Source organism: Micropterus dolomieu, linkage group LG22 (assembly GCF_021292245.1).
Source record: "Micropterus dolomieu isolate WLL.071019.BEF.003 ecotype Adirondacks linkage group LG22, ASM2129224v1, whole genome shotgun sequence".
Taxonomy (NCBI): domain Eukaryota; kingdom Metazoa; phylum Chordata; class Actinopteri; order Centrarchiformes; family Centrarchidae; genus Micropterus; species Micropterus dolomieu.
The window spans coordinates 20,737,944-20,752,893 of NC_060171.1; the positions used below are offsets into that span (position 1 = coordinate 20,737,944).

The 14,950-nt window shown below is 41.5% G+C and overlaps 1 protein-coding gene across 2 annotated transcripts; it reads right to left on the reverse strand.

The window, feature by feature from the left end:
* Nucleotides 1-9: 9 nt before the first annotated feature.
* ric8b (RIC8 guanine nucleotide exchange factor B) lies at nucleotides 10-12,725 on the reverse strand. 2 transcript variants are annotated; one of them, XM_046036355.1, is made up of 10 exons: nucleotides 12,534-12,725; nucleotides 12,056-12,103; nucleotides 11,335-11,964; nucleotides 8,232-8,326; nucleotides 6,635-6,785; nucleotides 5,247-5,342; nucleotides 4,883-5,027; nucleotides 4,495-4,642; nucleotides 4,226-4,345; nucleotides 10-2,459 (listed from the first exon to the last, which is right to left on the reverse strand). In XM_046036355.1, the coding sequence occupies exons 1-10, from the start codon at nucleotides 12,615-12,617 to the stop codon at nucleotides 2,351-2,353; spliced, it is 1,626 nt and encodes a 541-aa protein (XP_045892311.1). In that variant the 5' UTR covers nucleotides 12,618-12,725; the 3' UTR covers nucleotides 10-2,350. The 2 variants fall into 2 exon arrangements, with proteins under 2 accessions (XP_045892311.1, XP_045892310.1); XM_046036354.1 differs by having other exon boundaries at nucleotides 5,247-5,345.
* Between the last annotated feature and the right edge of the window lie 2,225 nt (nucleotides 12,726-14,950).

The window sequence follows — 14,950 nt, forward strand, 5'->3', positions numbered from 1 at the left end:
AAAAACAACTATTTTTATTCTCCAGTTTATTAACATTTCAGTGGAAGCCTCGCTACACAAAATAAGTGTGGTGCTATTTACAGTATGTAAAGAATGTGTAAAAGAAACTGTTCCCATAATGTATTCTTTCCAGAAGTGATTCACATGCAATTTGGATTTATCCCACTATGTTTGTGGAGGGGGGAAAAAGAAGGTGTTTACATAGGAACACAAAAAAAACATGTGTGATCTACAGATGCATACGGAAATATTAAAGGGATAAACCTGAAGAAATGAGTGGAGAAACAAACCAAATGGTTTGATAAATATCAAAATCCTGTGAAACGAATGCTCTGGTCTTCTGCGGACAAGGAGCACGGAAGTTGTTCTTGAAGTTGTTGGCTTGTGGTGGCTCAACACCTCATTAAGACACTTAATGTTGGTTTTCCCTTATTTGTAAACCATCTGAATATCTGACCTTTTAAAAAAAAAAAAACAACTTAATACTCATATGAAATTCAGGAGGGTGACTCTAAATGCTGAGTTGGGTCTTTTGTGCCAGTGTGAAGCCAACTCCAGATCAATTAAATATTCTACTTATGAGTTATTCTGTGTATGAGTAGGCAGTAGTGGTGATTCACAGGCCATGTGAAAAGTGTGCTCATGATTATTTAATATTACTGTAATAATGACACGTTCTAGGGTTAAAGAAATACTCGGTTTCTCTGGATTGTAATCAGCCTTTTTTTTTTTTACAATAAATGTATTAGTAATCCAAAGGAGGATTTCAGTTTAGGGTTTAAACCTGTTGTGAAGTCATAACCAACCGTGCAGCTGATTTCAGACCTGGCAACCTATACATTAATTTAAATTGTACCAAACACAAAGAAATAATGTTCAGTTTATACATATACTAAACTAGTGTATTTATATAAAATTAGCAAAAATTTCAATCTAGAAAAAAAATCCCATTACTGACAACTGATCATGCAGATTTGGCAAAAGTAACATGGATTAGAAAACAATCATTACACATTGCTTTGTCAAGAATCCACAACAGGCAGAAACAATCTGTTTGTGATTATCCACCACGGGAAAGTGGTGCATCTTTCCATTTGAAGTCTCACTTTGAAATGAAAAGAACAAGTCTTCGTGTCCAGAACACCTTTCATTGACACGACAGTAAGCCAAAAAGCCCTGAATTCAGAAAGTTTCCTTGGTGACTAACTGATGTGCAGCATTCATCATAGTTACACAACCAAATATAGACTCACTGTGAGCTGCAAGTTAAACTATCCACACTGACACTGCCTGATTACTAAATATACATCAATTCCGTGGTCCATACTGGACAGGCCCCATGATTTCAAACCAAGTACTAGTGATGCAGCGGCTGATACAATGATTTCATGTTTAAATGTGTGTGTGCGTGTGTGTATAATGTGCACATAAATTATCTAGAAATACAAAGAGTGTATAATCATGTAGAAGAAAAATAATTCAACTTTAAAGTGGAAAAACAAAAGCTCAGGTGAAGGAATGATTATTCAGACTGAATAACGCATAAGAACAGTGCTTTCAGTGAGATGATCCAGCAAAGACCACATTATCAGCCGTTTTCTCAACTTACGGAGCAATAAAATAAATGATGAAGATGCAACGGTAACCACAGAGGCCTCCTATGCATTATGATGCCGCAGTAGAGTCTGTCACACATCAAGTCCACTTCCACTTTGGAGAATGGCTCACAGCTGCGACGGGGCCGGAGTGTGCTGTGACATGTTGACCTCTGTCCCAGTTCAGGGATGGATCATCAGAAGTTACATTTGTAGACTGAAGACGTCTAACGGGCTGTTACACTGCAAGGTGTAAATAATGGATGCCTGACTTACAGATAAATAGAACTATGGATACATTTACTGTTACCATGTCACACACTTGCCAGCTGTGCTGCATTTGTTGCAGTAAAACAAAAATCTTTAAGTTCACTCAGGTTTCATGAAACCGCTTTCTAAATCATCTAAACTTCCTGGTGATACAAATTGAAAAGCGGGGGTCTGAACTACTTTACTTTGGGTTTCTGTAAGAGTAGATCCACACATTGTCCTGATATCTACCAAGACATTAAAGTTAATGGAGTGTGATTCATAGGGAGTTATCTGGACAGCGTGTGGATCTTTTGACTGATTTCTGCTCTACACTGTTTCTGTGACACTAGATGCGTTTAGGGTGTAGGCACAAGTTCAGCCAGGTTCTTGCTCCTCTGAAGAACCCACCTTTGTGGGCACCATCCTTCAAAGGATCCACCCTTGAGATGGGACACAGATCTAGTCAGCTTAGCCTGGAAAATGTGGCCTAGGTGGGCCGAGTACTAGTCAGAGTCTGATCCTGAGTTGTCTTCAGGCGCATCACAGAGAGTTTCTTCAAGCGGTGCTAAGGTCCCGTCGGGCCTGACCCCCATTGGCCGGATCACATTCTGCCTGTGGACACAAAAAGAAAAAAATCAGAGATGCCCACTTGGTAGATGGAAAGGGGTTAGATCAGAAGGTTGCCACATAGCAAACATATGAATGGACATGACTAACTTTAAACAAACTTATAGACAAAACCTGAACTCTGTTCAGGACCCTTTGTATCCACAGACAGTCTTAAGAGGGCTTTCATTTGTACATCTTTACTCTCTTACATCCAAAACTCGAGGACCCTCACCCGAGAACCCCCCGCTTCATGGACGCTCGCCCTTGTCTGGCCATCCTCTCTCCCCTCCTCTCCTGTGGGAGTTTAATTACAGGATCAGCGCTCGGACTAATCTCTTCAAAACCACGGCTGCCCCTTCATCCTAATCCAATTATACCTGCACTGTTTGGCACCACTTCCTCTAAGATGATTTATCAGCGAATTACCCTTAAAAGATTTAAAAAGGACCCATTTGCATTAATTTGAAAGAGATTCAAATATAAATGTCCATGTAATTCCTACTGATTCCTGCAATTAAACTGAACGTATCCTGGGAAATCTACAGGTTAAGTTCTTTAAATGGGGGATGGAGGAGACGTGGTGAAATCTGAAAATATTTCAGCATCTATTCAGCGATAAAACCTGTAGAGAGCGCCACCAGCCTCACAGCCTTATGTCACTAGTCAAACTTAGCAGGTAAACTGAGGACTAACAAGACAAAATAAACAAAAACATGTAACATCACCTCTCCCAATTAGAGTAAATAACAAAAACAAACCCTCCTCTCCTCCTCAGCAGTGGACCGGGGGGTCTGGCAGATGTAAGATGTGGTGGGTGCAGAATATGTGCTAATTGGAGGACCTGTTAAGCAGTTAGGGGAGTGCATTCTTGCAGGACTCTGAACGATCTCCTTAGAGCCTGTACTGAGGAAGCACCTCTCCTTCATAATCACATCAGAGAAAGAGAAGAAAGAGGAAAGGAATCTTCCTCTTGTGGGCACACGCGCCTCATTACAGCTCAACCCCCTCTTTGGCTTAACAATGAGGTCAGCTTTCTTACGTCTGCTCATTTGTTCAAACGTGTCTCTTCCTCTTCGGCCACGTTCCACCCAAATTGCTTTGTCTAGATGTGCCTCTGTCTCAGTCCACTCCCTGTCTGGCCAACGAATGGCTCCTCAAAATGAGAAGAATAAAGTCAGGACACGTGTTATTAAAAACCTGACTGTGGCACATAAAGGAACCAGGGCCGACAAACCGACTGTGCGAGCCAATTAGGTGATAATTAACAAAGCCATGGTAAAGATGCTGCGGTGGCGTGCCGGCAGCCTCCATTTTACTCCAGCTGAATGCTGCGGCGTGCTCAAAGTCCAGGCCTAATTGAAGCTAACGGCAAGAGATTCTTCCTTTGATGAATCGGTTGGCAGGGAGCGAGCTCGTCGTTACCTTTTGAACAGACATGGTGCTTGACGAACATTGGCCTCTGCTCACTAAGGAAAGGTCAACACAAATGCAGCAGGGCTCTTTGCAGAGGAAACAATAAATAATATAATTTGAGCAGGGGAAGCAACAGTTGTTCAAACTGAAAAAGTTCATCATCTTAGTCGAGCCTTTGCAAAAGAACACAAATTATTATTTGTCAAAGACTTCTGTGGCATCATTTTGTTGTTTGTCTGTTAGCAGGTATCAGCAGATTTTAATTAAATCTGATGGAAAGTCAGGCAACAGACCCTGCTCCATAAAAACAAACAAGTTATTATCTCTCTGAATACTTCCTAGTTTAGTGTATTCACCTTGACAACTTGTCAAACATGTTGACAAGTTTCTGGGCTTCGTACTCCTTCTGCTCCTCTGTCATCTCTTCGATGGGGTTCGGCATCGGCTCCTCCACATGACCGGTGATGGGGTTGATGCTGGAACAAGCACACAAGCGAGCTTAATGTACAGCTGCAAACGGATTCATTCATTATCAATGCATACACGTTAATGTATTAAACAAGTTGACGTCGGATCACCAATGCTTATTATTACTATTATTCTAAGCCCTGTGTAGAGCACTCACAAGGGTTTTGCAGATTTGTATTCCTCTGTGTCTGAGTCTTCTTCATCTTCGGAGTACTCTGTCTCTCCTCTCCCTCCTGCAAGAAGTCCTCGAGCCACCAGGAGCCCCGCTGCGTTTCCATATCCCGTGTACTTTAACAGGTTGTCCACTGCAAGACGAGGCCACAGATACACAAGATTGTGAAGAGTTACATATAAATGTTCGTGTGCGAGGATGACCCGTGCTGTAGATACAGTTATGTAACGATCATGCATCTGGCAGTGCACTACTTCAACAATTAGACCCAACTAGAGGCACCATTCCTGCTTTTCTGAAGCTCTCCCCAATGTTCCTCCCATGACCCGACCACTGCCTGCCGCCCCCCGCCCCCCGCCCCCAGCTCACTCACCGCTTTCTTTGCAGAGGACAAAGAGAAACTCTGCAGCCGTCTGCTTCACACCCATGTCGACATGTGTCATAAGGCGGACCAACTTGTTTCTGACGGCAGTGCCAATCTCCGGCCTGATCTTCACATCTTTCAGTGGGGGAAGTACCTGAAGATGCAGGGATTATAATTAGTTCAGATTATATTTTCTGTCACTATAACCTAGTCACTGACTAATACATAACACACACACACACACACACACACACACACGTTGGGATCCCGGTAAGACTTCAGTAGTTTACTCAGACACTTCCGCAGGGAAGGCAGGGCACAAAAAGTGTCAAAGTTTATTATCTCTGTTTAAATCCGTTGGCAACTTCTGTACCTGAGCTTTGATATAAATGCGGATCTCCCTGTGTTTCCTGGATCCTTCAGTCAAGAGGCTGAGCACCGGAGTCAAACCCTCTTTGTAGTTGGAGCCCTGCTTGAGGTGACACAAACCACAGACACTTCACAAGCTGAAACAATGGATAGATTTTATTCAGCAGTGCCCTCGGGGGTAAACATGAAGGATCACGAGATAAAGGCGGGATGGGTAGATGAGAACCTGAACGACATGTGGTAAAGCTTTGTGTGTAGTCATTTGCCGTTTTTCCATTACCAGCTCAACTCGCCTCGCCCGTCCTCCGTTTTCCATTGCAGATATTACCCAGAGATAGTGCCACACACAACTGCCGCGATGTAATGTTCAACGCAACACACACACCAGCGACCCTCACACAGCTTTCTCTTGATTTAAGTTCAAATGTTTCAGCATTACTTAGAATGTAAAGACAGATCAAAACCTTACAGCTGTGTTTTCCTCTGCCATTGCTGCTGCAGCAGTCTGTGTGATGGTGGGACCAGAGGGCTCTGTGAGCGGCGGCTAGCCGGCTTCCTCCCACAGGTTGGTGCAGGCTTCCACCGCCGCCACTTGCGGGGCTCCTCAACTCCGAAAACTTTGAAGCACATTTTTGTTCCGCCATCACTTTTCGTAAAACTATGAATATTCAAAATCTACACAGCTGATTTCTCACCTCAAAACTTGGAAGTGGATTTAGTGATGAAATAACATACGAAAATTGTAAAATATAAAAGTTTCTGTTGATGGCCTCTGTCCGGCGTGCGCAATGATGATGCAGTGAATAGTGATGATTCTCTCTGACCAATCAGTAGTCTGCCGTGTTTTTACACCACATTTTAGTATCGCTTCAGCTCGTTGGAACCTCGACAGAGGTGATACGAAAAAAAGTACCTTGAAGCAGGTACAACTTTTCCACAATGGAAAAGCAAAAAAAAGCGAGTAGAGTCGAGGCGAGTCGAGCTGGTACCGTGCAGTGGAAAAGGGGCTATTGTGAGTGTATTTTTGTTCTGCTAGGCCAAGGATCAGATCTGAGGGATTCCAGGTTCAGCACTACTTTCAAATATCAAATAGATGCAAAATATCACAAAGATGTGTTTCTTTGCTTACTGCGTGTGAGTTTGCCTATGTTGGCAATAATGTTTAATTTAAGCTCGAAATATGTCTGTTATGTCCTAAAGTGTCAATTACAACAGATTTAAATGTACTCACTAATGTCTACTTCAACATTCTTACCCCTCTTTTTTTAGGACATACCACAGTTTTATATTAACTATCAACAACACATAAAGAGATACAAATAATCAGTAACTTTCAGTGTGAAAACGATGCAGCCAGTCCTCTCTATATTCGCTGCAGAGGATGAACTTTACCTTGTCAATCCTTTTCTCCATGAAGTCCAGTAACACCTGGACTGCATCCATGTTTTTACCACCATATTTCTCTAGTCCTCCCTGGACGGGCACGTCGATTAGCTTGTCAAGGCAGGACACAGGCAGGTTATTCAGTAGATTGACGGCATGGCTGGAGACAAAACAAACAAAAAAAACCCCAAGGTTTTAATTACTTAGATCTTAGATCAAAAGAAACATTTACAGTCCAGTAAATAAAAAGGGACAAATCAAATCATCCGTTTCTGAGATGCAACTGCCAAAAAGTCCAAATGAGGTTTAAAAACTGAATAAGATGATTAATAGATGAAAGCTTTGGAACATTTTGCCTGAGACAGTCAAGTCAAGTACCCCTCATGGCAAAGGACCAATCACCTCTGGTTTTAATCTACATTTTGGAACAGCTGATGGGGAGCTTTTAAGTGTCAAATCATTTCATCTAACTCCCATCTGTGCCACATTGTTAATTCTACACAAATCTATGTTGATATTTATGTCATTCACAACTGAACTGAACTGTAATTTGTGCTCTGTTTACCATCCCCAGCTGTGTATAGTAAACAGAAAATTATACCTCCTTTACTGTAGGTAGATTCATCAAGCATGCCTAGAGTTTTAAATTTGTATCTACTTAGTATGATTTTAGATTAATTTTGTCTGAGAAGACCGGCAATAGCCAATTAGAGGCAAACAATGAGAAAGATTTTGGATGAGAGAGAGAACTTGTAAAATGGTGAATTTGAAAAGACAAAAAGCTGTTGTCTTGGCAGCACCGATGGAGGACAAAGCTGGCTGATTATGGTGAATACTGCCAAGGCCAAATATCAATATTGTATTTTAGTGTGCCGTGTTTTATACTGTGAGAATGTTTGTGAAATGTCTTTTAAAGACACTCCACAATTTCATTTAGATGAGATCTGTCACATTCCAACAAACTACAGCAGAGTTATGTTGATCTGTTGATCAAAAGGGGCCAAACTCCCAGTTGAGCCACGACTTGACAGGTCAAGAGGAACATCAGTCACTTATACAAGACATTGTTTAAATTTCAGTTAATGGCCACAGATTCTTGGCATTCCTGCATTAAATTAGCATAGAAAATACTGCTGCAGTATTACGACAGCTAAGAACATTTAGAAGATGAAACACCCAACGAGGCTCCAAAGAAATGTCTCTTTCGCCCTTTTCCCCATGATGCTGCAGTGTGCTATCGGACTGTGGGCTATCAGTCTTAATGGCTTAATGTCGCTCACTCACAGCTGCCTGCAGGACACTCAGCCTCTCACATGGGTACAAGTTAGTTTACTGAGTGGTGGCAGCACGTCCTCAATCGGTGTGCTTTTCTATGCAAATCAGTTTCAAATAAAGTTTGGCTCAACAGCAGCATTCGAGTAAAGCACAATCACCAAATATAGAAGTGAGGACACACATTTACATACTGAAAGTCATGAAACATCATGGGACTGGGCCATTTCATGCTTGTTTTGCGTCCTTTCAAAAGTTGCTAAATGGAGAGCGCCTTGTGCACAGTGTATCTTACAAAAATAGATTAAAATATTAAGAGGAGTGAGGAACAGACCTGTGTGCTTCCTCTGTTTTCTCCTCCGTCTCAGTCTTCAGCATCAACAGATGACGCAGGATGGCAGTGATGAGTCGGAACTGGTGGTCGTCCTCCTATAAAATCAAGGATGTACAGATACGTTAATTCCAAGCAGACAGGGGCGGCTGTGGCTCAGGAGGTAGCGCGGGTTGGCCGTTAATCGGAAGGTCGGCGGTTCAATCCCTGGCTCCCCCTGGTTGCGTGTCGAAGTGTCCTTGGGCAAGATACTGAACCCCGATTTGAATGAGTGTGACTGTTAATTTCCGTTTGAGCACTTAGGCTCAGTGTATGAATGTGTGTGACTGGTGAATGCAGATGTAGTGTAAAAGCGCTTTGAGTGGTCGAAAAGACTAGAAAGGCGCTATACAAGTACGGAGCATTTACATTTACAGTTTTATTGTTAAGAGGTAAAGCAAAACAATAAGGGAAAAGGTCAGGAACCTGGTAGCAAAGAGTATTTTCAAAAATAGACATGTTAACAGATTATGTTTGTCAATTTACAGAATACAAAGTGAGCTTAAAGTAGAAAAATCAATCACCCTTTGCCTTCAAAAAAGCATCAATTCTTCTAAATAAAGGGAGGTATTTTGTAGGCAGGTGCATGATTAAACAATTATACTAAACAGCTGCTAATGATCGTAAATTCAATATGTAGGTTGAAACACAATCATTAACGGACACAGAAACTGCTGTGTAATAGGAATACAACTGGGTGAGGAACAGCCAAACTCAGCTAACAAGGTGAGGCTGCTGAAGCAGGTTACTGTCAAAAGTCATACACCATGGCAAGTCTGAGCACAGCAACAAGACACAAGGTAGTTATTCTGCATCAGCAAGCTCTCTCCCAGACAGACAGGGGTTTCCAGATGTGCTGTCCAAGCTCTTTTGAAGAAGCACAAAGAAACAGGCAAAGTTTAGGGTTAGGGTTGTTTGTTGGTCGTCCAAAGAAATTTACTGCAGCAGATGAAAGACACATCATGCTTACAGTGCCATCAGCTCAGAAATGGCTGAAAACAGCCGAGTTCTAACTTTGTGCAAGTGTACAGAGAAGAACTGATGAATGTTTTGAAGGCAAAAGTTGGTCACACCAAATACTGATCTGATTTAGATTTTTCTTTTGTAAAATAATTTTTATTTTTGTGAATTGAATATATATATATATATATATATATATAGATATATAGACACACACACACACACACACACACACACACACACACACACACACACACACACAAACAGATTATTACTTAAAATACATTCTTAGGCCCCGATCATTACATTACATTTATTCATTTAGCTGACGCTTTTTCCATTGCGACTTACAATTGCTATACATGTCAGAGGTCGCACACCTCTGGAGCAACTCGGTGGTTGCCTAGCAACATTTAAAAAACAAAAAACAAAAACAAAAAAAAACCAGGCACTGATCTTTTCCAAATTCAACCACAAAAGGCATTGATGTGTGCCTCGCTTTTTCGAACCTGCAACGCGCTTTCAGTCTGATCGGGGCCAAACTACATAATAACGTCATCATAATCGAAATCAATGACAATAAAATATAATATATACTTCACACATTGGTCCAAAAGCACATATAGCAAATATCATCCTATTTCACTCAGAGGATGACAAAGCTTTTTGGCCTGTAGTAGTGTTGTAGTAGTAAAGATCACCCAAACCGAGACCAAGTCAAGACCAAGACCAGAGTTTATTGAGACTGAGACAAGACCAAGAGTTTTAGGGGCTGAGACTAAGTCGAGACCAAGACCGAAGGAGGGCGAGACCGAGTCAAGACCAAGAGCAGTTCCCTGCATTACATGACACACAATAAAATGTGGAATGAGATCATAGGTACTTCTCAAACTGATCTGAAAGATCAGCATTCCTATTAAAACACCCATACAAACACTAACAGCTGAAATCAACGTAAGCTTCTTAATTCAACGCGCCTTTTCCATGCTTACCATCGCGGGGACGGGAGACAGTCGTGAACAGTAACAACCCCTTTTTTATCAGGGTTATTGGTAGCATTTAAAAGCAATATGTTTTACATCCATCAAAGTTAGGATGTTAACAAATAAATCAAACAATGCAAAAGCAATTTATTGATATTCCCAAAGTTACGGTCTTGACTGATCTTAAAATAAAATCCCGAGTCCTCAATGTCTGAGACTGAGACAAGGCCGAGTACAAATGCAGTCGAGTCCGAGACGAGACCAAGACCATCAAAAAGTGATATTAAGACTGGTCTCAAGTACTACAACACTAGTGTGAAGTCTATGAAAGAGAGAGCTAGTGTGTCAAATAAACGCAGTCTAGTGCTGGACGGTGATATTGTGTAAAGAGATATTACATTTTGTCACACAAATAAAAACACAAGTGTAAATAATAACACACGGTGACTCACTATCACACTCTTCCTACTATGACCAGTCATAATGTCTGTTGGGAAAAAGACCTATGCTGAATGGGATATCAGTGAAAGCGACTGATCTGACACTATGTTTAGTACACAACTTGAATGTTAAAGTAAAAAAGAGAAGGGTATTTTGGTGAGGGCAACCTGTTACTCCTGTATTTCGTGATCAAGTGGAACTATTTCAAAACCAGTCGAAGATGGACGCCTATAAAAGGCTTTTATGAAACTGACTTCAAACTGTTTTTAAAAAAAGACGTCATTGGTGGATAAGATCGGAAAATACGCAAAAGCTCTGTGTTGAAGTATAGGCCCTCCCTAAATGAACCTTCTCTGTAGACATTTTGAGTGGTTGCAGAGTATTGTGCTGTGCTGAATGTTTACATTTCAGGGATTCAGCTGACGTGCTAAGAGCCACTGACGGTAAATTGCTGAGTGTGTTGCTCAGAAAGACGTAAAGAGGCCAAATGGTTAGTGAGAGATATCATTTGGAAGTTGTGGGGGGAAGAGTTGTATGATCTCTGTGGTCCAGGGCAGACTAATCTGTAACTGAGCAAATGACTGAGCCATAAATATTTACGTTTCTGGTGATGCGCAGCTGACCTACTCCCAACCCTTTCATACATACTTGCAACTTGAACCTTTACTCTACAATACACTCACCTCACCACCAGCCTCAGACAGTGTGACGTTGAACAAGGCTTTGAGTGCTTCCATTGTTCGCTCATTGTCCTCTGCAGGCATGGGCAGGGCCTGCGGCTCTGGAGGGGCAGCTTCATAGGGACCGACCCAGCGCACATCAAGGGTGTGCTCCAGCACCTCTGTCAGCAGTCTCACAGCATGCAATTCTCTCCTCAAAACCCCTCTCACATCAGGTCTCAATGCAGACAGCAGGAAGAGAAGGCGAAGTGTGAACAGGCCCACCTCGTGGTGCCATGTGCGGGCCGTACGCAGGGTGGCACACAGGCCATGAGCCAGCTGCACGTCTACACTAACCTTCTGAGCTGCAGGACTGTTGTACACCACATTGCATAGGCACTTCAAGGCCTCCACCACCACCCTCTCCTCCTCCTCTGACTGGGCGTCTTCCTGAGAGCTTTTCTCGTTATCACATCCTTCCTCTCCAGCATGCAGCCCCGCCATCCTTCCCAGGATCAGCATGCCCTCCTTGGTGGCTACAGGTGCGAGGATACGCTTGTCTCTGGACAGGATGCGGAGTGTCTCCAGACATGTCTTCTGACAGCTGGGCTGCGCCTGCCTCCCAAGTACTGCCAACACACTCTGACACAGTTTCTATGACACAGAGTGAAAGGATTACACATTATAGCATATCTGAGGTACCTGGATCGTCTAATAGCCAGCTGCTCCCATAAGTAGTACTTACACTCCGCAGGGTTTCTTCCTTTTGGTCAAAGGCGAAGGTGCGACTGTTCTGAAACAGATAAGATGCTCATTATTGACACTAAACAACTCAGTCTGACCTGTCACAGACATATTAAACACGCCGTATTACAAATAAACCCCAACCTCTTTGAAACGCATTTAAATGTCATTAGATTTCCTAGAGACCTCCAAGAAATATCTGTTTGCAAATATTTCTGAATAACTTAGCAACATGGTTTTGTGAGCAGGCAGTAGTAGCATTATCAGCATTACGTACGCAAACAACGCATCAACGCCCTGTTTGCCTCATACATAGGTATGGGTATGATATGTTTAACGATACACCATTAGAAATCATATGACAGTGCCAACATAGTTGCTTCGTTGGCTAGTAGCCGACTCAAAGCTAGCAGCTTTGCTAGCTAGCGACGTTAGCGCCGCCGTTTGTTGATGGAAAGACGAGCAGAGCCGCGACTCACCTCCTGATTATACTGCTTCAGAAGCTTCTCGACTTCCTCTTCGTTGGCACTTTCAAGTCGCGACAACATATTATTTAAATCCATGGCTGATATCTGAAGAAAGCTGATGGTTTGCTTGATTTTGACGTGACCAATGGGTGCTGTGCAGCTAGCTAGCTAGCTGGCCGGCTAGCTGTGTGTGTGTGTGTGTGTGTGTTACCGTCAGGTCTTCTGCTGTCAACAGGGAAACTCCCCTGACTGTCTCCGCCTGATGGGCTGTCCTGCTCTCCGCTGGGTTTATTCAGTACTGTACACATTTACAGTTTCCAGGCAGGAAACATGGTGAATCTGCATGTGTAAATGGCATCGGTACCTAACTTTTGGGATATTGTGAAAAAGACCACACAAACAAGGGACATGACAATGAATGAATTAGTATGCAGGTATAATAAATAATAATGCAGTACAATATTTTACACACAGAGACATATTAATCTAAGGATGAAAGTCAGCGATTCTGTCACAGAATATTTTCCTGTCAGTGGTTTGGGTTGCCACAGTCACTTCTGGTGTTAAAAGCTTATGTACGTGTACTTATTCCTCTGTGACAGTCAGATCTGTTACTGAGAAATTAACAAACATGACTGCTTTAATTTGTTTAACTCAGGAATATCATGTTCAGCCTGTGAACTGTGAATACTGACTATGTGGCCTAAAAAAAAAAAAAATCTGGAGTTCTACATTTAAGCTTATTTGAATAAATATATATATATACCTATATAACTGGAGGTGTTGTTGGTACATCTGTGAGGCATCACAAATTAAGTAAATGTTTATTCTTATTTCAGGTTTTATGAGGCAGTAAATAGATTCTTCAGATTTACCACAATTGTCTCATTGTTTTTATAAATTTAGAAAATATAAGACTATATTGTTTATGACACATGATACACAGCTTTCATACAGACTCTGAAACTTACCTCAAATTAACAACCTCCAGTGTTTGAACTTTAGTTGTTTCTGTGTGGAGCTTGCGTGTTTTCTACATGTCTGATTAATCCTCCTCTTCAACAGACCAACCGAAGACTTGCACATGGAGAATCTAAACTATCAATAACTTCAAGTGTGTCTGTTTTCCTTCTGATAAATGTTCCCACAGGTCAGTTTCCCTTCATGACCCTTAACAATGGAAAATGAATCTCGGCATGTGAAATTTGTTTGTAATACGTGTTTTTATTCATCCATTGACACATTTTTACACTATTCATGTATAAATACTGTAAGTTTCAAATCAATAAACCTACTTTGAAACTTGAAATTATATTATAATCTTATATTTTCAGATTCATCTCTTGATTCTTTCTTTATTAGTTTAATTCAAAGAAATTCTAGATCATAGAAGACGTATACTAGAATTAACTAACTAGTTTTTAAAAATAAAAACGGAGGTACTTGTTAAAACCACTGTATAAGCAGTGTTTTGGTGACATCAGAGATTAAACCTTCTGGTCTGGCAGCACGTTTTTCACAGCTGACAGTGACGTCCTTGTGCACACCCAGGATCACAAATCTTCCTCTGAAATCTTCAGCGGATATTGATATTGACACTCAGGTCAGGTGATTAAATCACAATAGTGGGTTGCCATTTTTTCTGCATTCAAAGTCTCTGTTGTCAATCCTGGAGGATTTCAGAGAGACACAACACAGAAGATCTATGTTCCAATAAATACAAACCTCGGCAGAGGTCAGAGGTCAAAGGTTACGGGACTGAGGTGCAATGACCCCAGCACAGCAGGACATTCTCTCTATAGAAATGTAATTCTTTCTGTAGTGTGGCCCATGTGCTACTGGCCCAACCCCCCACAGTGTTGCCACTGCCGAGGTAAAAATCAGCTCAGACGACCTCCAAAATGTTTTTCCTTTTCCAACATCAAAATTTAGACTTGGAACATAGGGAAGGCTAACAAGTAGTAGTTAATCAGTAGTTATAAAGTAAACATATTTGGTAAATTAGTGAAATCTACCTTAAATAATTCTATTAAAAACTTGATCAATAATGGCTGTGTTAGGCATAGAAAGTGTAGAAAGAGCAGGACCTATCAATGTCAGTTAAGACTTTGCTCCAGCGCTAACAATGATGGTTATAATAATGTGCATGATTTTTTTCACTTTTACACAGAAAGAATGAAGAAAGGGTTGAAAAAGAAGACGATTTGACAAAGATGACTCACTGTTTTAAATTGTGAAATTATTTATGTGGCAACATTTTTCCCACATACAAATCAGTTTCAACTGTGATAGTTTAACAGTCACCACAGACGGTTTCCAGTGCTTTTATTTACAGAAAGTGACTAGACTTCATGTTACTGTACACTTTGATATTTTCCCTTTTTATAAATACCCATAGGGTAATAGGTCCTCGGTAGCCTTGAGTGCAT

Bases quoted from the DNA above. Each gene is read 5' to 3' on its own strand.
- ric8b (XM_046036354.1), bottom strand. From the start codon at position 12,617: ATGGATTTAAATAATATGTTGTCGCGACTTGAAAGTGCCAACGAAGAG. The intron at 6,786-8,231 runs GTCTGTTCCTCA...TTTTGTCTCCAG, and splicing joins AAAACAGAGGAAGCACACAG to CCATGCCGTCAATCTACTGA. The intron at 2,460-4,225 runs GTGAATACACTA...TTGTGTCCACAG, and splicing joins ATGTTTGACAAGTTGTCAAG to GCAGAATGTGATCCGGCCAA.